We start from the raw sequence: 27,205 nt of genomic DNA on the forward strand, positions 1-27,205 counted from the left end.
CTGCATGCATCACTTCAGTCATACAGCTCTCCTTCCTGCTCCATGAATCATCAATCATGATCCTGCCTCAGGGCCTTTGCACAGGCTCTCTCTCCCACAGGTACCTGCTTCACAATACCAGTACCTCCTTCAGGTCTTTCCTTAGAACTTACCTCCTCCAACAAGCCTACTTTTACTTTTATATTTATTTCTGCAACCTACTCCTCCTCCAAACTTGACCCTCCTGATCCCGTTTACCTTGATCTACTTTGCCCCCTCTTTCCACTCCTCTTTTTCAAACACACTGTATAATTACCTTATTTGTTACATTCATTGTTCATTGTGTGTCTCCTTCTATTGGACAGTAAGCTTCTTGAGGGCAGGAAACCTTCTTTTGATCACTAATCTACCCTAGAATAGTACCCGCCATATAGCAGGCACTTGATAAATACTTCCTGAACAAATACGTAAATAAATTTGGTGTTTGTACAAATTATGTGCTGGGTCAGTAGAGAAAGTACCATATTTTCTGGGGATTTTGCAAATGCTACAGGTCATCATGGTGGAAGGAAGGCCTTGCTTCCCCCACAGCTAGCCCAGGGGTCAACTCCACAGGGCACCATTTCCTCTTTTTTGGAGCACATGCCCTGCTGTCATGCCCAGCAGCAGCTGTGAAAGAACAGTCAATGAAAATAATATATAATATATAAATTTCCATTTCCATTGATTTCAATCTCATCCTTTTACATTTCCATTTAAATATTTTAAACCTCCATACATGGCTCGGTGCAGTAGTACCTGCATACAATTTGTAAATAAACAATATTACATTGGAGGTAAATGATCAAAAATGCTAAAAAACACTAATTTACAAAACCACAAACTCTTCAGAAGGTTCAGGGGACACCAGGTGCTTTTGTAGCCACTGCATTAGTGTAGCAAGCACATGGCTGGGAGAATGGGCTTGGTCCTTGCCATCCCTGACAGTCCAGTGAGCTGGCTCACCTTCTCATAGTACCGGATCTCATAGTCCAGGATGATGCCATTGGGCTGCTCTGGCTGTGGCCACGACAAGGTGATGCTCCTCATGGTGGCGCTGACCTGGTGCATGATGGGAACAGTGGAAGGGGCTGCGGAGAGAGGGAGAGACAGGGCAGGTGAGCAGACTCTCGACTAGATGAGAGGTGCCGTCTTTCAGAGAAAAGCAGGCAGAGAAATATCACTGGGTTGGAACCCTGCCCTTTCTTTCTTTCCCATCAGCTGAGCTGGATCTACAGAACTTCCCATGGGTTTTGCAGAATGAATGGAGTTTGGATACCAAAGGAGAGAAAAGATGACAGTTTAGGATGGGAGAACGTGTGTGAGGGCAGGGGCTGGAGCAGACATGGTGTTTTCTGGGCAGGAACGAGCAAGGCTTGGAAAAAGAGGTGGTTGGAGGAATCACAGGAAAACAGTGTGGAAACTCTGGGGAAGCTGGAGTCAGGCAAGGAGAGCATGACCAGCAGGACAAGCCCAGGCTTCAGGCATTAGGACAAGAGGAGCCATGGGATGGTTTTGAGTAGATAATGTGGAAGGAACTTCAGTCTTGCAGTAATGGGCTGAGCCATCACAGGGAAGAGAATCTGGGGGCAAGGATGACAGCGAGAGAGCAGAACTAGTCAGATCAGAATTGCTGAGTGGTGGGAAGGAACATTCTAGCAAATATCTCCTTCTGAGATGGCATGTCAGATTTTCCTGTGTTTCTAAAGTTAGAGAAGGGGTAGGGTGTAGTTCAGTGGAAGAGTGTGTGCCTAGCTAGCATGCACGAGGTCCTGGGTTCAAGCCCTGGTACCTCCATTAAATAAATAGATGAATAAAACTAATTACCTGCCCCTCCAAAAAAAATTAAGTAAATAATATTTAAAAATTTAAAAAAACTCAGTGAGATACCATTTCACACCCACTAGTTTGGCAAAAATGAGAAAACCTGATAAAATCGAATGTGGCTCAAGAATAACATTGGGGAAAAATTTTTTTAAAAAAAGTAAAGAGGGGGGTATCTCTCAAAAAGACACGAACACAGACCAATAACAGTGTTCTCTTAGACTTCCTGTCAGTTTTCCAAATGAGGCTGTCTGCTATCAAGAGCTCACAAATATAAATGAAGAAATGATACACGAACCAACCAAACATTTGGAAACAGAATAATCATTCCAAAATCTGCGAAGTGCTTCTGAAATCTCCGTTTAAAAAGAAGATTATTTATTTCCAAATTTGACATTTTTCACACGGTGTAAAATGAAAACAGTCTGGAAATAATAAATGAGGGCTGTCTGTCTAGGGGAGGAGGTGGGTTATGGATGAGGCTGCAGTCCGTGCTCTGCTCAGGGGCTGTTCCGTTTAGTACTGGTGCTTCTGCAGTGATGAAGGTCGTTTCCTCGCACAAACTCCACTTTCCAAGGGTTTCTTTGGGGACCATGGCTGAGAGACATTTACTATCCGCATTCTAAGTTAACAGATTCCCCTCCAAGACCTGAAATTGCAGAGCATGGCTACCGGGTCACAGGGGTTACTGCGTTCTCCGCGATCTGCTGGACTCTCAGTGGGCACCTACTACACGAGCCCCCGGCCAGGGTGGAGATGCAGAGCACTTGTTCTGAAGATGCTCACAGTCCAGAGAGCCATAGGAGAGCACAGTGTGAGGGGTGCCGTGAGGAGCCCTTAGACTCAGAGTGTCTGCCTGGGATTTTGCCTGGTTCCCATTAGAGACCTTGCGATGGCCTCGAAAATGTGCCTCTCAGAGATCCTACTCTTGGGAGCATCACTGCCTAATGGGCCCAGCTCTGCATTCTGTAGTCCATCACCACATAGAGCCTGCTTCCCACATGCTGCTCCCAGCCAAGGGCTGAGAGTGGCAAGGATGCTATGGTAGGTCCATTCCTGACTCTTCTGATGGACGACTTTCGCTCAAGCACTCCCCACTGGACTTCCCAGTGCTTCCTTGTACTCGTAGCAGTCTAAGACTCTCCCCATCCAATCCTCCTTCCTTCTCTCTCTCCTTTGGAAGGATTAGGCTTCGTTGTGGTCTGATGGCTCTCCCAGCCTCTTATTTTCCCAGTAAATCTCTGGCAAATCTAATACCATCTTGGCATCTGCTTCATGGAGGACCTGAATTGATGCAGTCCTGAAGTCCCCTGTCAAGTAGTCTCTGCCCAGCCCTGCTGCGTCCCCAGGGATGGGAGGCTCATTGTCTCTAGGAACCGCTGCTCCATACCTGGATAGCACTCACCAATCTGCACATCTTCCTTATTCGTATCTGAAATATGTCTTCTTCCCACTGGTCTCAGCTCTGCCAACTGAAGTAATATAGAATGTTCCCTCTTCCACGGAACGGCTTGTCAAAAAGTTCAAGAAACTAGTTAGGTCTCCCCTGAGTTTTTCCCACTGCAAAGAATGGCCAGATACTGTGAACATTTCTCCCATGATATGCTCTTTTCCAAATGGGGCTCATGTTATCTAAATCTCTCTAGGCGTGAGGCTCAGAGGTGAACTCAATTCTCTCACTGCTGTTTGAACAGCAAAGATTAGAGTAAAACTAATATCCACCATGATCTGTGTACTATACATCTATTAACGTGACCATTAGCCTTTGCTTCAAAAACATGTCCCCACTGTTTGATTTTGAAACCATAGTCAAATATAACCTTCAGGTTTTCCCATGGTATGCTCCTCATCTTTGGTCTACAGGGTTGACTTTGGGCTTTGACTCCAGGGATTTACATGTCTCTAGGTATCTTTATGGTGTCAAATCTGGCCTATTAATCTAGTAAGTTGAAATCACTTTTGATCCTGGTTCAACCATCAAATGCATCTTCTCTTCCTTCCAACTTAGTCTCATGGCCCAGATTCACTATTTATTTAAGCAAATATTTACTGAGCAACTGTCACGTGCCAGTAACTGTCTTAGATTCTAGAGATGCCATTGTGAGCAAATTAAAATCACTTGCCTTCATAGAGCTTCTCTTCTATTGGAGGGATTCAGAGACTAGACACAATAAATAAATGAACCACGACGTATGTTAAAAATATTAAATACAATGGGAAGAGGAGATAAAGAATGGATAGGGATGCAGGGAAGGAACCCGGGATGCCAAAATGTAGAAGGCTGGCTGGATGAAGGCTGTGTTCTAAACCATGTGGTCAGCCAAGCCCTGCCTGAGAAGTAGGTTTAGGAGCACAGGAGGGAGGAAGCCAGCCAGATACCTGGGAGAAAAGCATGTGATGGGGAGAGGCCAGGGAAAAGTTTGATCTGGGAGCAGCCTGGCATTTCAAGGCAACAGCAAAGAGCCAGTGGGACTGATGGAGAGAAGAGGCCACAGATGGTAGGGCCCCGAGAGACACCGAGAGGATGCTGGCTTCTACTGAGTGCAGTGAAGACCCATGGGAGGGTCGTGAACAAAGGAGTGACATCATGTGACTTACACGTTGACAGAACACCCCCTCCCGCTGTATTGCGAATAGAGCACAGGGGGCTGTGTGAAAGCTGAAAGAATCCTCCCAGCACTATTGCACTAATCCAGCTGGAAGAGCGTGGTGACTTGGACCAGGCTCAGAGTGGTGGAGGTGGTGAGAGTGGAGGTGGTCAGATTCTGAATATATTTAGACTATCTCAATGGCTGTGGGATGTGGAAGACACAGAAGAATCAAAATGGCTCCCAGGTTTCTGTTCTGAGCAGCCGGAACGGTGGATGTTATCAACTGAGATCAGGGGAGATGTCAGCACAGGCAGCGTGGGAGGAAAGATCGGGCGCTCCGCTTTGGCCCTGTTCGCTTTGAGACATCCAGGATGTCCCAGAGTAGACGCTGAGGAGGCAGATGCACGCAGAAGAGGTCCAGGCTGGGGTCATAAAACTGAAGTCATCAGTATCGCAAAGATACTGAAAGCACCGGAAATAACAAGAGATCACCAAGAAAAGGAGCAGAAGAGAATATATATTCTGAGATTCAGGAGATGAGGGAAAGCCACCAAGGGGCCTGAGAAAGAAAGGCCAGTGAAGTGGGAGGAGAACCAGAGTGCGGTTGCCTAGAAGTGAAGCGGGAGTCTCTGTTCCGGGAGGGCAGGACGTGTGGGATGCGGCTGCTGAGCCACTGACGTGAAACGAGGAACCGAGGGCAGCTTTAGTGTAGGCTGGATGATTAACGGGGTGGCTGGCCCGAGGCTCTTTTTTCCCCAAGACCTGTGTGCACCGCGCAGAGCCCCGGGACAGGGTGAAGTCACCTCGGGGAAGATGAGGCGGTGTTCTGGTGTCCGTCGGGATGGTTTGGGACCCTGCTGAATCCACCAGGACGGGGAGGGGATAATAGTCCCCCAAAGTCCCCTCCCCCAACCAGACTGAAAGAGCCGCCCTGAAAACACGACTTGATCCACACGGTGTCGGTCATGTCAGTGCCATGTAGGCGTTCAGGATCCTTTCTGCCTCGAGAGCTGAAGCATCACGTATTAGAAATTAGAAAGTGGGGAGGGTAGAGCTCAGTGGCAGAGCTCATGCCTAGCATGCATGAGTCCCTGGGTTCAATCCCCAGTACCTCCATTAAATAAATACATAAATAAACCTAATTACCTCCTTCCACACCCATCCCCCCAAAAAACAAGAAAAAAAATTGGAAAGACTAATCTTGAGGATTTTGATGGGCTTGGTTCTCTTCTTTGCCTCAAATCCCTGGAAAGCCATCATTCAAAACTCATGTTTGCCAACCATTGTGCCAGCCCCTGGCTCTGACCACCCAGGACAGAAGGACAAATGAGAAAGTCACAATCCTAGGTGGGGAGGGTAGAGCTCAAGTGGTAGAGAGCATGTTCAGCATGCATGAGGTACTGGGTTCAATCCCCAGCACCTCCTCTAAGAATAAATAAATAAATAAACCTAATTACCTCCTCCCACACAAACACACACACACACAAATGAAGAACCTAATTACCTCCTCCAAAAAAAGATGAAAAAATAATTGAAAAAAAAAAAAGTCACAGTCCTGCCGTGAAGTCCTGGTTGGGGTCAGACGAGAAAAAGGCAATCATTCTGCAGGATGTTCCAGAGGCAAGGGAGAGCCACACCCACCGAGAGGCACGCCCTATTACGCAGATGCAAGGACCTCCCAGGGGCCAATCAGCAGCGCACAGATCCAGGAGAAGCTGCCAGAGTAACAGTCACCGCTGCCAGCGTTTCTTAGGTTTATGGGGATGACAGCAGTGTCACAGACCCCTTGGTGGGCTGTTTATCCTCAAAGAGGTCACTCGAAATGTCTTAACAGTTTAATAGAGGTGGGATTTTGCACAGGGGAGAAAGTAAGAAAGTAGTGGGAGTTCTCCTCCCTGAAAATCAGGCACAGCTCTCATTTGGTATTCTGCCATCGGTGATCACCGACTGTGACGGGTTTGTTTGTTTGTTTCTTTCTTTCTCCAAGTGCAAATGCCACATCTAGATCTGGTGTTTTACATGCTATAAAGCCTTCAGACGAAACAGAAAAATCAAAAAGGGCTCAGGTATCCACTCAGACACCGACTTCTAGCAAAACTAAGGCAGATTAAGAAGGGACGGGAAGATTCATTCAAAGAAGCAGCCCCCTGGGACCCCTGAATTCGATGGTTTGAACAGTAAGTCCTGGTCAGCTGTCTTTTCTCCATAAACCTGCATCCTCAGATGAAGGAACAGTTTCACTGAATGCTTGAATGAGTCTCTCCCACACAAGCACACAGAACGCTTTTGACTAAATTAAACATTCTATGGAGAGAAGAAGATGAAAATTATGAAAATTTAGCAAATAAGCAAATATAGACCTTTCTTTAGAAAAAGTGAGGACAAAAATTAGCTTAGGGGTTATTTGGAAAGATGGTACTGAAGGATCCAGAAAGATGTGATTGGCCCATAAAGGCAGAGCTCGAAAAACCCAAACACAATCAAAATTGCCCTGCACTCCTCAATCAAATACAGAGGCGAACCCAAAAGGAAGCCAAGATTTGAAGACGAAGGAGGGGAAGGAAGGACAAGTGTCCTGTCAGGCACTGAGGAAAATCAGCAAGCAAACAGAATCAGAACCAGGAGTGTCTGAAAGAGCATCTGCAGCCAATAAGAAGAAGCCCTTTAAATGTGTCACAAGTAGAGACTTGAACGTCATTGGTCAAGGGGCTCAGGGATGGAGACAATGCAAAGGCAGACTGAGTGAGCCTTCTCTGTTTTTGTCAAGGAAGACTTCGGGAAGAACTTACTCCCAAATTGCTTTTGAAGCAGACAGATCTAAGGTAGTATATCACAGACAGCACAGAATGCTCTTGCCTGAACTGACAAGTGAAATGTAGATTAAACTGCAGGGATAGGTTGGCCCCAATTGCAAGCGACGAAAGAACTCACAAGTGACAACGGACAAGCATCAGCCCAAACTGCCAGTGGCATATGGATGAGACCCGGAAGAGCATCAGCCAGCCCTCCACTTGTAAGAAGGATTCCAAAGGAGTTTGTAAGGACTGCACTCCTGTGAGACTCAGGCTGGGTCTGGGGGAATGGCGTGAATCTATCTCAGAAATTAATAACCCAAAATCTGGACCTTGGAATCTTCACATGTGGAGCATCAATCTCCTATCCCAGGTTCGCCTGGACCATATATTTTATATTTATGACATTCCTTGACCTTTTAATGTAGTTACTGACTCAGTCACGTTCAAAGTTTTCCCTTACTCATTTTGTTTTCCTTATTTGCTAGGGGCATTTCCCCCCCACAACTAAGCATGTCAGATTCCAAAATGTGAGAATGAGTTGACGCTTTCTCCCTAGGACAGTTATGAAGTTCTAAAACATTATGTTTGCTTATCAAAAATTACTTCCTAATGTCTTCATTGATTTTTGTGTAAAAAGAAGTCTTTCTTTGCTGTGCAGAAGCTTATAACTTTCATTAGATCCCATTTGTTTATTCTTGTTTTTATTTCTTCTAGGAGAAAATTTTTGAGATGTATGTCAGATAATGTTTTGCCTATATTTTCCTCTAGGAGGTTTATTGTATCTTGTCTTATGTTTAAGTCTTTGATCCATTTTGAGTTGATTTTTGTGTATGGTATAAGGGAGTGTTCTAGCTTCACTGATTTACATGCTGCTGTCCAGTTTTCCCAACACCATGTGATGAAGAGACTGTCTTTATTCCATTGTATATTCTTGCCTCCTTTGTCGAAGATTAGTTGACCAAAAGTTTGTGGGTTCATTTCTGGGCTCTCTATTCTGTTCCATTGGCCTATATGGAAACCATATGTAAAACAAAAAGACAACCTACGGAACGGGAAAAAATTTTTGCAAATGAAACCGACAAAGGCTTGATCTCCAGAATATATGAGCAGCTCATATGACTCAACAAAAAGAAAATAAACAACCCAATCCAAAAATGGGCAGAAGACCTAAACAAACAATTCTCTAAGGAAGACATACAAATGATCAATAGGTACATGAAAAAATGCTCAATATCACTAATTATCAGAGAAACGCAAATCAAAACTACAATGAGGTATCACCTCACGCCAGTCACAATGGCCATCATTCAAAAGTCCACAAATGACAAATGCTGGAGAGGCTGTGGAGAAAAGGGAACCCTCGTATACTGCTGGTGGGAATGCAGTTTGGTGCAGCCACCGTGGAAAACAGTAGGGAGATTCCTCAAAAGACTAGGCATAGACTTACCGTATGACCCAGGAATCCCACTCTTGGGCATATATCCAGAAGGAACCCTACTCCAAAATGACACCTGCACCCCAATGTTCATAGCAGCACTATTTACAATAGCCAAGACATGGAAACAGCCTAAATGTCCGTCAACAGGTGACTGGATAAAGAAGATGTGGTATATTATACAATGGAATACTATTCAGCCATTAAAAACCAACAACATAACGCCATTTGCAGCAACATGGATGCTCCTGGAGAATGTCATTCTAAGTGAAGTAAGCCAGAAAGAGAGAGAAAAATACCATATGAGATCACTCATATGTGGAATCTAAAAAAAAAAAAACCAAAAAAACAAACAAAGCATAAATACAGAACAGAAATAGACTCATAGACATAGAATACAGACTTGTGGTTGCCAAGGGGGTGAGGGGTGGGAAAAGATAGGATTTCAAAATTGTAGAATAGATAAACAAGATTATACTGTATAGCACAGGGAAATCTATACAAGATCTTACGGTAGCTCACAGAGAAAGGAATGTGACAATGAATATATATATGTTCATGTATAACTGAAAAATTGTGCTCTACACTGAAATTTGACACAACATTGTAAAATGATTATAAATCAAGAAAAAAGGTTAAAAAAAAAAAGAATTCTTTCAACAGTTATCACCACAATCCATTTGGGGATATAAGAAAGGATGTAACCATTTAGTGTGGTAAAATAATTTAAGACATCAAAAGTATCAGTGGTTCTGGAGACCAATAATAGCAAAACACACATACATTCAAAATGAAGTTGATCAGTTGGAGTAAGATGTTTGAAGAGGTATAACAATGTGGAGCTTGGGTTTTCAGAGTTCAGCAAGTCTTGTCTGAAAGGCAAGACAGTGTTGCTTCTGCGGGTGGAAGTCATGCCAGGGACAACCTTGCTGTGAGGTCACCTCTCACCCGCCCTAGAGCAGGGTGCAGGTCACAGCTGAGTCCCTTCTACCTGGGTTCAGATAACAAGACTAGCAAACTTCCTGGAAGGCAAGTGGCCTCTTGAGGTAGAGGGCTTTCCTATCTGAGCCTCCCAAGGAAGAGAGCTCATTGCCACCCTCAAAATAACTCATACTGGGTGTGTGTGGAGGGGAAGCTTTCCTCAGTCTCTTCACGTGGTTCATGGTGGGGAGGTCCTCTCAGGGACCCTTCGGGACTCCTCAGAGCAATGTGGCTGCCCCAGCCTGGACAGTGCGCATCTGAGGTTTATCATCACCCCTTGTATCATCCTGGGCACTGCTGTTTCTAGGACAAACGTCCATGATTTGTTGGACATTTGGGTTGTTTCCACATTTTGACGATTGTAAATAATGCTGCTAAGAACATTCACATACAAGTTTCTTTGTGGACTTAACGTTTGCATTTCTCTTGGGTGTATCTAGGACAGGAACTGCTGGATTATGTGGTAATACTAACCTCTTCTATTTTTGTAGAACAGAATTTCCTGGCCAAATCATCCTTGGACTAACCATCTGTTTGCTTTTTTTTTTTTTTTTTTCAATTTTTTGGGGGGAAGTAATTAGGTTTATTTATTTATTTGTTTTAATGGAGGTACTGGGGAAGGAACCCAGGACCTCGTGCACACTAAGGATGCACTCTACCACTGAGCTCTACCCTCCCCTCCGGACTAACTGTCTACAATCTACAAGAGAGGTCTCAGCTGTGAGGGAAAACAAGGGTGATAAGGAAGAGTCAGGAGCCAAGGGTCCCAGCCCAGAGCAGCAGGAATTAGCCAAAATAGAGAAGGGCAATGCTCAGGGCTCCACAGATGCTGCAGCGAGACGAGGGGTCCCATTCTGGCCCTGCCGTCTGCTCGCTGTGTGATCTTGGGTGAAGGTTATTTAACTTCTCTGGACCTCTACTTCTTCAACTGTAAAATAGGAATTTTAACCCTGATGTTGTGAAATTTCCAAACATCCTGAGGATGTGCCCTGTGTGGTCCATGGCTCCTTCCAACTAGATCCAGTCTGCCAGGCCAGGGGACTCAGCCACCACCCCAAAGTCTCCTTCTGGGTCCACCACTGTTCACATATGCAAATCAATCCCTGGGCGTAGTTCCCCAAGGTAAATGTGAAAAGCATGATCCAGTGACAAGCCTTGGGTATTTGTTTGATAAATAACTTTGAGGGGATAAATGAACACGTCAACACAGTCAGTGTGGAGCAATGAATGAGAATGGGCTTGGAGAAAGGGAAGGCTAACAGCAGGGTTCCCCAGAGGTTGGTGTGATAAATGTTCCAGAAGAGAGATGCTTTCTTGGAACATCTCAAGGTGACCTGAAGTTTTTCTGGGAAGTAATCAAGGAAATAAACACTGGGCTACCTTGTCCTTGAGGACAAGGAGAGCTTGTGACAGTGGGGAGGGGAGGGGCATGACTCACCCATCAGATGGTGTGACTTGGGCCCAGGAGTCACCATGTTCCCTCGGCTCCATGTCCACCTGTCTCCAGGTCTTGTCACCCGTATCTCCTTACACCTAATATCCTGTCCCAACTCCCTTGTCCATCTCTCATCTTCTTCACTTTAAAGTATGCTGTGGCCAGATTAACCTTTCCAAAGCTCTTTTTATCCACTTCCTCTGATGCTCAAAAACCTCCAATGGCTCCCCAGTGGGAAAAGCCCCAACTACCTCCCTAACATTTCCCCTTGTGGCAGCCACTGGCCAGTCCAGGCTGCCTCCCTCCACTCCCTCTCAGGAGCCCGCTATCCTCATCTCAAGGCTTCACTCACCAAGTGCCAGCAGAACTCAGCTTCGGGGATCTCTGCCTGCAGGAACACCCGCTACGGCCACCTCTCTTCATAGTCCTACCAGCCTTCAAAGGTACAGATCAGGTCACACACTGCCTTGGCTTAGCTGTGCCAGACTACACCCACCAGAGGGTCCCATCCCTTCTCCCAACTTAAAGTCTTTATTTTTAATAACCCTCAAGGGGCTATAATTGCCACCTTGGGACACAGTGCACTGGGATCTAACTTTCCAGGTGCTCCTCTCGGGTCTCCATCACTGGAATAAACTCTTTAGGGCAGAAGTCATGTTTTTAGACTCTTCCCACTGTGTCAGCAACATGATCGATGTTCAGTAAAAGTTTGCCCTTACTGGAAAGATTGCGGGCTCTTCCCTACAGGCGCTGGAAGTTAAAGGGGTCAGAAAATGGCATAGCTGCAGCAAATGTGGACATTGGCCTTTAAAGGAGAAAAATGTGCGGAGAGGTGGGGCAGGGCTCTGATTCTGCAGCCTGTACCTGGGAAGGAATACGGAGTGTGTCTGAATATAGCGGTCCTAGGGGAGCAGGGAGCAGGGAGCAGGGACAGGAGTGCTTGATCTCAGAGGCAGAAACTGGGAGGCTGGGGCCATTCCCATCTCACTGGGATGTCTCAGCTGAGATGTTCCCCTAACATGAGTGCTTTCCTAGCCTCTTTTCTTTTTAAGCTGTGGAATCCTTTCTCCCAAGAAAAGATTCCTTGAAGCATCAAGTGGAGAACAGAACAATGCAGAGCTACTCTGGGTGATTCAGAAGCAAGAGTCCCAGAGCCCCGAGGCCAGTCCATTTCCTATCTCCCCAGCCCGGACTCTGAAGGTTTCACGGAGAGATCCAAAACTCCCAGGCCGCCTGCAGAAGCCCCCTTGAGCCCTCAGATTAAATTCCATGAGTTCTTAAAAGGCACGGATGATGGGACTGAATACGAGCTGCTGAGGGTGAAAGGTTATCTTTTTCCTTATATGAACTACATCCTTAGAGAAAAACCAAAATCTGCATTTAAATGTCAGCTAAAGACATCAGGCCCATGAGTACTGATGACAAAGAACAATTTGCACATGGATGAACTGTGCAAAGGATGAACTGCGCATAGAGGACTCATGCTTTTTCCACCACCCCTTTTCTAGCAGACGACCCCATGGAGAAGGTACTGCTTAGATCACGGTTCTCCCTCTGTTGATGAAAACTCATTTCACTGCACAAATAGGCTTGAATTTTCCATTAAGAAGCCTGACTCATTAAATATTTTTGGTGCAGTAACAATTCTGGTCAAAGTAAATTAAACAAATAAGCAATTCATTTGGAGGCTGGATATGAATACAAAAGCAGAATTAATTATTTTTCTAATTGTTTTCCCCTCCTGTGGACATTGGCTTCTCTGCTTTTGCTCTGGGCTGTGGCTTGAAATGACTCTGACATCTCCTTCCAATTTCCCTCTCTACCTTGAGTCACCTGGGGACAGAGGACTGCTTGGGGTGGAAGGAGGCATCAGTTGGATGCTGCTGAATACTGGCTGAGTCTTGTCACAGGCTCATTCAAGCGTGAGTAGGAGAGAAAGCGAGGGCTTCCAGCCTGGGTGGCTGAATCAGCCCCACACCCCCAGAGAGGAGCCTCCTTCACTGGTCTGTCCACTAAAGGTTTGGTTTTAAGCCAAGGGAAGGTGTGGCAGTGGGGGATGGGGCTGGGGGCTGCTCTGAGGATGTGGGTTTACAGCAGAGGCCCTCGTATCCGATATGACCTCTGATGGTGGGGTAGGTTCATTACTGGGATCATCGATCTGACCCTGCTAATTCTCAAAACGAGCTCCCGGATCAGCATCGCCTGGGAACTGGTAAGAAATACCCCAGCCCTATTGAATCAGAAACTCTGGAGGTGGGGCCTGAGTTTTAACAAGCCCTCCAGGGGATTCTGATGCAAACTCAAGTTTGAAAACTGTCTAGAACTCTAGAAATCAGAATGTTAAATTTTAAAAGGATATCAGAGGTTATTCAGTTTTCTGTCAATTCTTACAAGTTATGGAAAGAGAAAGTGACTCCCGGAGGTCCCCAGCGGGCTAGAGCAGGGCAGAAACAGCCCAGCTCCCGTCCCTGAGATGGATGCCGGCTCTCTCTCCCCTCCACCCACACTCAAGCACCCAGCACTGTCAGAGCCCTGGGCGGGGGGTTCCCAGCATGCGGGAGCACTGCAGTCAGGGTCCCCTCATTCATGGGTGGGCACTGTCCTCTGGACCTCTGATCCCTCAAAGAGATCTGGGTCCCCACAGAGAGGTGGGCGTGTGCAGAGCCCTATGGCAGGAGGGCGAGGCATCCTGGCTACTGGTGTCCTGGGGTCCCTCTGCCCCCGGGATCACCCCTGCCTGGCATTTTCTCTCCGTTCCTTCTTCCCGCTGGGAGAACCAGAAAAAGGCAGCAAATGGGAGTGCTGTGCCCTGTGGTGGTAGGAGGCTGTGAAGCGACCTTGAGCAATGGGGGTTCTTGCCAGATGGCACCCATCCTAGGCAGGTGCCCCAGGGTGGCTTTGATGGAAGCTGAGGCACATGGCTCCGCTCTGCCTCCCACAGGCCTGTCAGCCTTTCTGGTGTGGGACCTGAGCAACGACTGTTTGATCACAGAAGGCAGTTCATTAGAAACGTCAGCACTGAGTGGCCAGAGGGGCGAGCACACAGCCTTGTGCACCCCGTGACTCCCTGGTTCTCACTCACATGCATTCAGCAGAGCACCCACCACAGCCGGGGAACACACCACCACCCCCAACGCCTGACATCACCACCACCAACACCAGGCGGGGGAGCTGTGGCTGCAGCTCTTCCCCAGGCCTAGAGGTCAAAGTCTTCTGGTCTTGGCGCCAAGAGCCCCCTTTCCTGCAGGCAGGATTCCATCTGCAAAGCCCAGCTCTGAGCCCCTCCCTGCACACCACCATCCCTCCTTCCCCTTGACCCTGACTTCCTCCTCCACCATGGTGCATGCCCCTGCCCCGCACCCTCCAAATGGCTGTTCCAGAATCAGGAAACTCCCCTGTGGCCTCCACCTGGCTCTTTCCAGAACATTCCCTCCAATGCCCACCTTAAGAAACAGTAGGTCTCCCTGCAGACACCTCTGCCCTGCCGCGCTCTCAACGGTGGCGGTTTATGACGTTATGCCCGACACATCTCAGGATCAGGAGGTGGGCGGTGTCCTTGTTCCTATCTACCACCGCTCAGCATCTCCTGCACCTTCTTTACGGATGCCAGCCGGTGAGGCCGCTGCTCCCTGCACTTGGGACGTCCAGCACTCTACCCACCACCGCTCCCCGACTCACTGAAGCCTTGCGTGTCCACTGTCTCCTTCTCAATCTGAGCCTTGCCCCTGTGGGTGACTCCAATGTCCGCCTGAACAGCGCACTCTCGCTTCCCCAATCCCCACAGCGCTTCCCTGTCTGCCCTTTCCTGCCGGGCACTTGGGCTTGGCTTCACCTGAAGCTGCTCCCTTTTCAAAGCCACGCATTCAAGTATGCTTCTGGAACGCAAGCTTCCACCCGGGGCCACCGCTGGCGAGCCCGCCGCCCCCCTCCGCCTCCTCTGGCCCTCGGCCTTCGCTTCCTCCCAGTGCAGAGCCTGTCCGCATTCTTCAGCGTGGGTTCCATTCGGCAATGACAGAACTGACAATGCTTCCCTTAGCCTGGGGTGTGAGCTGCCTCTACCCTGCCACAGGGTGCAACGGTAAAACTCAGGGTCTGCTCAGAACAGCCAGGCGCTGCTGAGAAAGTCACAGAACCGGGCAGGTAGGCAGCTCTGTAAATACAAGATCACTAACTTCGGATGAGCCTTCAAAACCCTTTCTGAAACTGCTGAATTTCTCTGGACCATACCTTCTCCCATTCTGGGCAACAGACTGCCAAACTTAAAATTTTTTCCTTAAACCTTCAACCCCAGTGCCTCCTCTTTCACACTCAGCACCAAGCTTATCTCCCACCTACAGAGAAAATAGAAGCCTGAATGTCCAACTGCATAAATAACATCTCGACTTGGGTGCTCAGAACCTCCACAAGTCGCGCATGCGCAGAACCGAGGGCGCCGTCCTTGTGCACTTCTGGGAGCCCCCAGCATGTCTCTCACATCTTTGCAAACCATGCACTCCTTCTCTTGCTTTGGTTTCTTTGTTTTCCATGTCTGCTGCCTGCAAGAACCTCCTAGGAAAGCTGCCCACTAAGCCAGACTCCCAGCGCCCTCCCTGGGGGGCTGTGGGCCCGTGTCCCCTCAGGCAGTGCCCCACTCAACCCCCTGACCCAGCCCACCACCCAGCTGAGCTACAGCACCTCCTCGGGAGCCTCATGGCTGCTTATGTGTGCCTCAGACCTCACTGCCACCCTCCTGCAAAGCCACTATCCTTGCCCTCCTTGCCCTCCCACCTTTCTAGGACACCAGATGAGCCAATAGACACTGGGAGGTCCTGTCTTCACCCAGCTCCCTCTCACACATGCACCTCTTCACAAGAGTCCTTCCCCACATGCAAACCTGTTCCTGCAAACAAAGCCAGCCCATTGGGTTATGAGGTGCCAGGAGAAGGTGAACATTGTATCAGGCGCGCCAGGCTATCCTGGGACAGAGGACAGACACCATGTGGAGGTGCAGGGGGATGTGAGTAGGGAGCCCTAGCCTTTTCCCTCTGGAGCCCTTAGTCTATCAGGAGAAATACGGCCCACGCATGCCAAAAACTCATGCACACTCTGGAACTCATTATGTTGTCCTCGTAACTAGTATGGCTCAGAGGGGCAATACACACACCAGGGTCTTGTCTGGGGCAGACAGGCTCACAGGGGCAGGAATGTGTGCTTGTTCCCCTGAGCTCTTCTGGATAGATAAAGCATTTTCTCTGTCTGGGGGGAATAAAAAGAGAAGAAAAGAAACGTACGCATTTTGAATTCCTAGGACTCAATTCTATAGCAGACGTTGTCCTATGGCTCTGCTCTCAGAAGGAAACAGACCCCAAGGCCTGAGGGTTGGTAAAGAGTCCCCCTTGCACTGGAAAATATTTGTGGCTCTGGCGTTTGCCTTTATTTACCCAGAATATTGAATGTGCCTTTTTCCCTCCATCTTTCACATCCGCTCAGAGAAGATGTTAATTTTCTGAAATTAAACACTTAGCTTGATTACTGTTTTGTTAATTGCTGCATTCAAAAACCCCTGGTGCTCCTGCCTGTTTAACATGGATGGTGCTGTGAAAATGATAGGCGCGGAGCTGGCGTGCAGGTGGACAGAGAGCTGCGACGGAATGCCACCCCGACACCCCCGCTGGGGCCTGCCGGAGTAGCTGGGGCCCTGCCTGCGGGGAGGGGGCAGCCCGGGCTGATCAGGGTGTCTTCCACAGGGCTGTGCTTTGGGAGGACAGTGCACCCAGGAAGTCCAGGTCTCCCCAACATCTGGAAGAATGTGGGGTCTTAGCTGAGAGCACCCTCCCAGAGATGCCCGAGGAAGGAAAGCTCTCAGGGAAAGTGCAAGCCGCACCATTTGCTGATGCCTGAGATGAGTTTAAGAAAGACTGAGGTGACAAATATCAGGTGATATCACTTACACGTAGAGTCTAAAAAAGATACAAATTTGATATACAAACCAGAAATAGACTCACAGACTTAGAAAACAAACTATGGTTACCAAAGGGGAAAGGGGAGAGGGAGGGATAAATTAAGAGTTGGGATTTGCAGATACAAACTACTACACATAAAATAGATAAACAACAAAGTCCTACTGTACAGCACAGGGAACTATATTCAATATCTTGCAATAAACTATAATGGAAAAGAATCTGAAAATATGTGTGTGTGTATATATTTATGTATATGTATAACTGAATCACTTTGTTGTACACCTGAAATGAACATTGTAAATCAACTACAGCTCAATAAAAAATAAAATTAAAGGAGAAAAAAATTTTTTAAAGAGATTGAAGCACCCATTCATACATGCATGTGATAATTTCTTAATTCATTCAATGAGCGTTTCTTGAACGCTGTTATCTCAGGCCCCTGGCTAGACACTGGGGAACAGGAGCCACTAAGATGAATGCAGGGCACGGTCTCCTGGAGATGACAGGCGGCTCAAGGAACTGACCTTTGCCAGGGGAGGGAGGGGCAGACTCATCACTGGACTCCTCCTCCCTCCCACCCCCTTGGCCAGGCCCACAAGTTGAAAGGAAGCTGTCTCATAATCCAACAAGAGGTTCCCTCTGTAATGAGGGTGGTAACAATCTCATTCGGACTTTAAACAAGGAAAGGAATTTGCTACATCTCACTCCAGCAGTACCATTTTCACTTAACAAGCCATGTACTTAGGTACTTTGAGGGCCTGGCCCAGGATGGGATAAAATGAGCATGCAGTCCCTGGGACTGGTGGGGCCCTCTGGTCACAACGTAACCATCCTCAAGCCGTCAACAGCATCCCTAGGCACTCTCAGGGCGAAGAGTGGGCAGCATTCCTACACCCAGCCCAGCGGGGCCCAGCAGGTGATGTCCATCCGTGAGAAGTTCAGATCATGAACAACAAAACACCCACCTCGATACCATCACTGTGTGGCAACAACCACTCCAGCCAGACTGAAACAGTCTCTAGCAATGGCAGGGGATTGCATCCTAACTTTTGCAAACGGAGGTTTGTCATTGCAGTGGGTTGTGGTACCCATAGCCCAACTCAAGCCCTCCCTCCCAAGTCGCTTCCCAGATAGTCACCTGCTCCCTTGGTGACTTTCTGGGCCTCCGATCCCAGCCTCAGTGGGTTCTGGGGACCAGAATGTGAACTCCCCAAGGCACTGGCTCTTATCTATGCTGTTTGCTCTTGTGTTTCCGGTGTCTGGAGCCGTGAATGGCACATGGAAGGCCTTTAGGAATATCTGCTGAGTAAGTGAATGGGAACCCCTAGAAGCAGGAGCCAAAGGGCCAGCACAGGGAAGCAGTCACAGAGACCAGTGGAATGAATGAGTGCATTTCCAAAGTTAGCGCGCTTAAACAAACCAACAAGCAGACCCCCCTTTGAATGCAGTTGAATTTCACCACGTTCCTCTGGGAACCATGTTCCATCAGGGCTCCTGGGAACATCCTAAGATCATTCCCTTAGGTTTTTCCTCCTTGGAGCCACAGAGGAAGAAGATACCTGGTCCCTTAGCTGAGCTGCAGGGATCACTTGCCCACAGGTGGACCACGAGGCCATATTCTGATCACTACACATCAACCAAACATTTATATACTAAAGCACATAAGCAGGGACTAAAGGAACCTGGAAAGTATTTATCAGGCTCTGTGCCTAGTGCTGTGTGGTCCTCCCTCATGACGCTGGAGTAGGTTGGAAAGTCTGATTCTCTGCAGAGCTTACCATCTAGTGGAGAATCAAGGCTGCCCGGCGTGTAAGGCCATGACTTTGGTCAAGGTCAAGCCTTATGTACTGACCTGCTCAGCCCAACAGACAACAAACACTGTCTGCCGATGGCAGGACCTCTCTGAGGCAGCTTGGAAGTTCCTTCTCAAAGCCAGGGCTTCAGAAACAAGAAAAACAACCTTTTGGGAACTAACAATGAGAAGAAAGCAATGAAATGAACTATGAAATTGAATTAAGAACAGTGAAATTTTCATTTACTTAAGGTTTTTTTTTTTTAACTTTTCCTTACTCACTTCAATGAAAGTTCACCTTAAAGTCATTCTAGTCTTTTTTGAAGTTTTGACTCAATCTTTTCTCTGCTTGGGAGCAAATTTCACCTGCTCATTTCCAATGAGACCCTCCCTTAAAAATGGACTAGATTCAGCCAATAGATCTTAACACTCTAAATTTTTACAGGCAGAAATGTAATATTGTTTTAATATTTAATTTTGAGATTTACATAATATCTTTCCTCCAAAGAGCTCAATATATTGCAGTATCATAAAATTCTTTTTCCTATGCAAGGATTATTCTTTATGTATGCAAATACTATATTTAACCAAGGAATCATGCAAATTAGGTGATATGCTCAGAGGAACTGGTGGGCTAGTAATTCATTTGTGGGAAAAGTGGCATCTCTGAGTGACTTTAATTGTCTAGGAACTTCAAAAATGCCTTGAATGAGGACAAGCTATAGGGGCTTATGACTACTACCAGAGTAGTGTAGTATTTTTTTAAACAACGTTACATAATGGCTTGCTGTGGGCAGGAGGAATGTGTTGGTATTCCACAGGCAATGAACTGTGCGTAATATAAATGTCAAATATAAATGCTGCCGACGCAACCTGAAAAGGAAGGGCCAAGTGTTGTTTCTCCAAACATATGACACGGAAAAACAGTCGGGCTCGTCTGAGCGGCTGGACGAAACTGTGACGGGTACACCGGTTCTGTGCCCCATTCCTGCCCTCTTCCTTAACTCCCTGGGACACAGATTTCACTACTTCTCCTTCCTGGTGCCTACGCCTTCCTTCCCTGAAGAACGGACAAGCCAATACCTGTCATTTCTCTGCTCTGGAGGACATTAGTCCCAAACAAAGAGACTGAGATTCCCTGGAAGAAAACAGCCTAGGAAAAAAAAATGTCCAGCAAATTGCTGTCTGGCTCAGGACATCATCTCTGAAATGATGCTCATCCCCAGTCCATCACATGGTTTGCAAAGTGATTTTCTATCCCGTCTCCTTCGCTTGTCACACAGCACTAGGAAGCAGGTGTGGTTAGTCCCATCTTACAGTCCGGAAAGGAGGGAGCATGGCAATTCAGTGAACTTGCATGAGTCACGTGAGGAGCAGCAGCAAGAGGAACCCACCCCGGGACCCCCTTCCCCTCCGCACCGCTTCACCAGGAGTCCAGGAGACAAGGAAGGTGACTGCCCCACGGCGCAATGAGATGGAACAACACAGCACGCTCACCACGCAAGCCTGGGTATAGCAGTGAGCCCTCTGAATCAGCGGTTGCAAACCACAGCAACCAGGCCAAGTCCAGAGTTGGATTTGTTGGGCTCTCAAGTGTTTTGAAATTTTCTAATTAGATGTCAACATATTTCATCAGGATCTGCAGTTTATAAGATTTGGACTGAGCAGGCTTCCCCTCCCCGTTCTCTTCAGTCCACCATAGTCCCCACCACTCCCTATTACCTGACTTGACCCTGCTTTGCTCCTCTCCATTACCTGCCTGGCTTCCTGGGTCTTTAAGCTTGTTCTCTCTGGCTTGTCTGGTCCCAAATGTACGGACTTGATTTTACCTTGCTATAAGTTGATTTCATAGATGTGCAGGTCTGATTTGTCTCACTTATTTTTTTGAAGATTTCCTCTGAGGTCCTCTTCCCCCATTCTGACACTCTGAGTCTAGTTGGCAGAAAAGAGAAGTAAAGTTTGTCATTCACTTTAATTCTCTCTGACAGCCAGATGATCTGGCCATCAGTCTGAACCTGGGGCCGGGTGCCAGAGAGTGACTGCAGAAGTTAGTGGTGTTAACAACCTCTCTGCAGATCGCTTGGCCGCTGGAACAGAGAGAGTTCCACCTGATCTGATCTATTTTAAACTTAAGGCAGCTGCATTCAGTGCAAGGCTGTATCCCAAAAGACCTCACATAAATCCAAGCTTGCATAATTCATGACCAATCCTGACCAAAGATGATGGACATTTTTTTGACAGCTAAAGTGGCCCAGCTATGTGGCAATAGCTTAGAGAGACCTTACAGCTTACACAGCTTGCCATAATGCGATTTTTGATCAGTCTGAGGATAAAATAGCCACAAACCTGAGCAGGAAACCAAGAAACGTCATTTGCTGGCTGTGAGATGCTGGGCAAGTTCTAAAAGCACTCTGACCCCAGTTTCTGGCCAACCTTGTCTTTGTAAAGAGCTTGGTAGGGGCTTGGCACATTGGAGGTGCTCAAATATGGTAGTTCTCTGCCACCACTGATGGACTGGGTGAGCATCCTACCCTGATGCTCTCCAGGTGATACAAGATCCTTAAGTAGTCTGACTGTATACCTGACTGGGGTCATCATGGAAGGAGATGGAGGCTCTCTGGATCTCAGGACTCAACAGACCCTTTGGTGTCCCCCGTCATGCTTGCCTCCAAGAGAAGAAGTGTATCTAATGTTTAATCAATGAACCAAAAGATGACTACAAAATCTCCTTAGACCCTAGGGTCAAGAGAAGACTACTGGTTACTTTCTCTAACTGACTGATGCCAACCATAGCCCTTTCTGTCAGGTACCTAGATCAGCTACAATGAGCTGCCCGCCTCCACTGGGCAGAGCTCGTGAAAGAGCACAAAGCAGCATCGATATGGCACAGCTGGGCAGCCCCAGGAAAGACGAGTAGGACACCCTGCCTCAGCTGGACAGCACCAACACAACAGATGTGGTCCGCAGCTCCCAAACAGAGGAAGGGCCAGCCCCAAACAGCCTCTCAAGACAGAGTCTGATGTCAGATCAAGTCCAAATCCCTTGGCAATCAACTTGTCCAAACCCTTCTCTCATGTGACCCTTACATCCATTGTCAGGATCCAGTTCACCTTGGGAATAACTTACACCCCTCAACAAACACACACCCATCTCCCAGCCACCCAGAGGCAGGGGAAAGCTTTTCATGGTTCAGTGTCACAGAGAAAATTGTGGAAGGGTCACCAGACTGCCCACTGAGGTCCCCTCCTCTCAGCAGGATGGCACTGGCTGGCTCTGAATAACCCTTCTGAGCTTGGAGGCTATGCCATGGGGAGCACAGAGGGACTGTCCCCATTTTAGAGCAGGAAACAGAAGGCAGAAACAGAGAAGGGTTGTCCTGCTGACCCTCCTCTAATCCTTTAAGCCTCAAGCCCCTTTAAGCCCCTGCTTCCTTACTGGAAAAATGAGAACAATAATGCCTAAATCATAGGGTAATTATGAAATCAAATGAGTCCATGTGTTCCAAAGTTCTCTGTCAACACAAAAGACACTAACATGAGGTGTTGGCTATAATAACTATTAGTCACTACTCCTCAATCAGGACCCACTCCATAGTCCCCTGCCCAGTTGGGGCACTTCTAGGCACAGGATAGACACTTATCAGCTGACTTAATGATTGATTCTGGACTGCTCTTGGTCCAATTCTTTCCTTGTCATCTACCTACTCATAACCCAAACAGTGGGACAGGCACTGACAGGGGTCACACTGTATCCTAAGGTCAGGGTGGGGAGGACCTGGATCTCACCCAGAGCGGAAGAGCTCAGGGTGCCCTGGAACATGGTTAGACATGTCATGACGTCTTGGTGGTCCTCGTGTTCATCCACCTCCTCCCTTAATGGAGCTGAGTGAGCCGTTAGGCGTTTATGCTGCCTGCTGTTTCGTCTCTCTTTCATCTCTTATACAATCTGGGGCTTCCATTCATGTTTCTAAACTGTTCTTGCAGAGGGACAGGCTCAAATGTTGATTTTGAAAGTTCTCTTTTAAAACAAATTATCTGTTGGCTGAAAGTAATTTACATTCACGTGTAGATTCACCAAAGCAGTGTGACAGCACTGTGTTCCTCAGAGCCCCACCGCCCACAGATCAGGAACTGCTGGTTAACTTGACCTTGATTTTATAATAGCCGTATGCCACCAAGAAGCAGCTGCATGCTTCTCTCATTGACTGTAAACTCTCTGACACCCAAATTCCAGAATTCCCAAAGAGAAATCACAGATTGAAAGGTGACAGTGAGGCTGGGACTACAAAACCAGGGAAGGTTAAGAAGAAAGGGCCCATTGGAGGGGGAACAAAGGGCATGAGAAATGTTCCTGGAGAGGCACATGGGTGAGGACAAAGATAAATATTTTGGATATTGGTAATGCAGGGTCCCTCGGCTCTGCTGCAGCCTGGGAAGGTGCAGATGGCAAGACAAGCAGATGGGCAGGTTCGGGAATAGCAGGGGAAGGGGAGGGAGGGGCAGAAATCAAAGCAAACCAATATAAGTGGCAGGTTTGTTCACACATGCTTAGAGAGAGAGAGAAGACAGCCAAGCCCGGCGAAACATGACAGCCTGGCAGGATTATTATTCCCAGAAGCTGGGACACTAAAATATTTCAGCCAGTTTTCTGCCTTCAACTCTCCAAGGGAAATACTGCTAACAAAGGCTACCGATGTTACGTGCTCGACATGATGCAGAAATTACCATTCCCTTCTCGCTGGATAAAGGGAGATGGTCACAACCTTTGTCTCCATGGCGCCGGGGCTGTGGTCACCAGCTGGAGGCTTCCACACTTCCACTCTTATTTTCTCACTACACACGTATGCATGTAAACACGTGACCATACGCATACATACAAACACGCACACAAGAACACACACACGCTCACAGCAACCACGCAGCCATCTGGACAGCCATGCTCTCCGACGACACCTTTTTTTCTTCTCTGTTCTGAAAGCTTAAACCCCAGAATCATCTGCCGTCCAAAATGCCTCGTATTGAAAGAGGCAGAATGAGACTGAGCATGGGGAGGTGAGGAGTTAGAAAGGATGGGGTAGGATAGAAGAGGTCAAGAGTTGGGAGCTACACGGAGGGAGAGAGAGCGAAGAGAAATGCTCGGCTCCTGCTAGTCCCCTCACAAGCTGTCCTTTTAGAATTTGTGGATTGAGAAAAATCCATAATTCCAAAGATCATGGTCCACCACCTACGGCCCTCATCACTGCCTATAGACGTGATGCTCGCTTCCCCTCTGCAGCCCAGCACCCTCACCCCAGGGGAGAGATTGCTCATTTCTCTCTCATTCCTTTGTCATTTGCTGCATCTGTCCAGCACACGGTGCTTAGAATCCACCACCTTGCAGCTTTGCACTTTGTGTCGAGGTCCTGGAAATATTTCAGTTAATGAGTTTCATGGGAGGAACAATGGTGTCTAAGCATCACTGTATCCCTCGCAGTGTCTAATCCACAGCTGCGCACACAAGAGATGCTGAATAACTGTCTCTTCATAATGAGTAAGGGGGAAGGGTACGGCTCAGTGGTAGAACACATGCTTAGCATGCACGAGGTCCTGGGTTCAATCCCCAGTACCTCCATTAAAAATAAGTAATTAAGTAAATAAATGAATAAATGAATAAATAAATCCTAATTACCCCCCAAAAAAGAAGAAAATGAGTTAGTAAATAAATAAATGAGTAAGTAAATAAATAAGTGAGGGAGTGCATGAATGGACTGATTAAATGGGTATAAAAAGAAATGGATGTTTGCAAGAGGTGTGAAAAGCAATAAGGAGAAAAGGTCAGAAGTGTAAAGGAGAGGGAAACAAAGAGAAGAGAAGAAAATGTGTTCTGAGCTGCGTGTGCCACGGGGATGTACCAGCGGTCAGGCGTGATCTATTGCCAACTACCTGAAGTGTCTGTAACAGCACAGCGTTCATCTGAGGAGGCTGTAGAGGAGAACACACTCTCGAATTACGTGGGTTTAACTGAAAAATAATCTATGAAGGCAATACTGAGTATCACAGGATTTCTGGGAAGTCTCTTTCATGGGGCTTTCTAATTAGCGGCTCCTGTGTTCTCAAGATCATGCATCCATCTGTCCACCTGTCTGTCCACCTACCACCCATCCGTCTGTGTGTCCATCCATCCTTCCAAGGACATTTGCTGAGCCCCAGCCAGGGGCGGAGCACTGGGTCCTACCCTGGTTGGGATACACATCTTGGCTTTTGTACTGGACACAAGAAAATCCCTCAGAATCCAGGTTCACTTTTAGAGGTAGAACACTACACCTGCTTCCTCCAGGCTCACAAAAGCCCATCGCCTGATACCTTCACTCCTGCGGGGAGGCCTGAGGGCAGACTGATGCCATGGGCGTGGCTGCAGCTTTGTTCCAGCACAGAGATTGCTAAGAACCGGCCAGGCAGACAGACAGAAGGGATGCAGATGCCTACAGACTTACCAGCTTGGTTTGTGGTGATGTTGACGGAGACGTGCTGCGGGGGGAAGGGACTCTTGCTGGAGACGCCATTGACGGCCTGGATGTCGAAGGTGTAGGGCGTGTGGGCCCACAGGCTGCTGATGGAGACGCGGCACTCGGTCAAGCCCAGCTGCCTGGGCACAAACTCCACATTGTCGTCGCAGCGAGAGCAGCTCCGGCGGTCTGCCCGGCACTTTTTACAGATGATGTTGTAGGTCACATCATCCCGCCCACCTGTCTCCCGAGGCGGGTGCCACTCCAGAATGATGGACGTCTCATTGACGATGGAGATGACATTGCGGGGACCTGATGGGACACCTGTAGGGAGACAAAGAAAGGCCTGGTGAGGCGGGACAGAAGTGCCTTGCCCAGCATCCCTTCATCCACTTTTGGGGTGTTTCCAACCTCATCACATACATGCATCTCCGTCTCCTCCCTCAACCCTAAATCTCCACGCTCCAATCCATTCGGAGAAAAAATGATGGATGAAGACGGCAACCTGTCCCCAACTCCCCTTTCAGTCGTCCCCACTAGGGTTTTCCTTCTTTGAATCCTATGTGCCAAGCGAGAGGAGGATGGAGGACCTGGCTACAAGCCCTTTTGTTCTCAGGACCAAGCTGCATCCTCCAGCCCGCTTTAGCATCAGTAACAGGGCACACCTATTAGATTCCTTCTTTTCTTCATGGGTGTAGAACTCAAGGCTTCAGGCATAGGAGTGACCCCCTCATAAGCCCCAATATATGCTGGCCTCCTGCATAAAAATCTCCCAACCTGGAATCCGCACGGGGCGTGCATGGAAGTGGGAGTGTTTCTCTGTAGGACAGGCTGCCAGAACACCTGGAGAGATGAGTATTCACATCACGCAAGCTTTGGTGCATGAAGACAAGACGCCAGGGAGGTTCACGCAGAGACCATGTTTGACACCATGACTCAAAAAGAGTATAAGGGTGTGTCCCAGACCCTCTGCTGGCCACTTCGCGTGCATTTCATCCCCCTCAAGAACCCTACTGGGAAGATACAACAGTGAACTCAGGTTATAGGAAGGGAAACTAACGTTGAAAATGGGGATTGGCTAAAGAGCCCATGGTCTCTGAGCACTGAAGTCAGCATGGACACCACATTTGCCTGACTCCAAAGCTCACGTTCTCAACTACAGCCCTGTGCCGCCTGCCGGTGAAACGATCTTTTTCTACTGAGGGAAAGGCTGGCCTTACGCTATATGCTAGTCCAAAGGTCGGTGGTCAGATCTATTCACAGATAGCAGGACACTTGAACAGACTGTCCGTTACAAACCAGCCAGGATCCCTGGGACTCCAGGACGGCAGCCTCCTCCCTCTAGACAGTTCTGTCCAGAGCTTCTGTTCACACTCTGGCAAAGGCTGAGATGCCTTGTTACAAAACTCCAGAAAGCTGGTACCTACTCAGGGGGCAAAATGTTGCTGAATTAATGGCCGCAGTCCTGAGTGTTTTGAGATTAAGCTGGAGAGTCTCCTGCCCCAAAACAGGACAGAGCATAGGCTTGAGTTCCCCGGATGAGCTCTGCTGATCCTCAGTGTCTACCTGACGGAAACAAATCCTGCCTGGAAGCCCCCCGCTCCCGAACGGTAGGGTCTGCTGGAGCAGCGGCTCTGGACAGTAATGCGTTCCGTTATCATGTACGTGACTGTCGCCAGCTGAACGAAGACACATGGAAATCGGTTCCTGCCAGAGACAGGAATCAAATGCCAACACACAAAATGAGGGAATGGCAACAAGGTCGAGGGGCACTAGGGAAGGATTCTGTGTTGAATCAGTCAACAGCTAGCAGCTAGAGCAGAAAGCAAATATTAAATCGGATTCTATTAAAACGTGAAAGAAAATCAGTACCGTACTCTACAAAGCCTATTAGGCCGGAGCTAAAGC

General features: G+C 47.9%; 1 protein-coding gene across 2 annotated transcripts in view; it reads right to left on the reverse strand.

Moving 5' to 3' along the window:
• EPHB1 (EPH receptor B1) overlaps nucleotides 1-27,205 on the reverse strand; it is a 408,429-nt gene that overhangs the window by 87,710 nt on the left and 293,514 nt on the right. For both annotated transcript variants that reach the window (XM_074370913.1, XM_010947708.3), the window contains 2 exons: nucleotides 25,286-25,621; nucleotides 985-1,109 (listed from right to left, as the gene is read on the reverse strand). In XM_074370913.1, the coding sequence (XP_074227014.1) occupies nucleotides 985-1,109; nucleotides 25,286-25,621 (461 nt within the window). The remainder of the gene's footprint in view (nucleotides 1-984; nucleotides 1,110-25,285; nucleotides 25,622-27,205) is intronic.

The sequence above is a fragment of the Camelus bactrianus genome, chromosome 1 (assembly GCF_048773025.1).
Source record: "Camelus bactrianus isolate YW-2024 breed Bactrian camel chromosome 1, ASM4877302v1, whole genome shotgun sequence".
Classification (NCBI taxonomy): Eukaryota; Metazoa; Chordata; class Mammalia; order Artiodactyla; family Camelidae; genus Camelus; species Camelus bactrianus.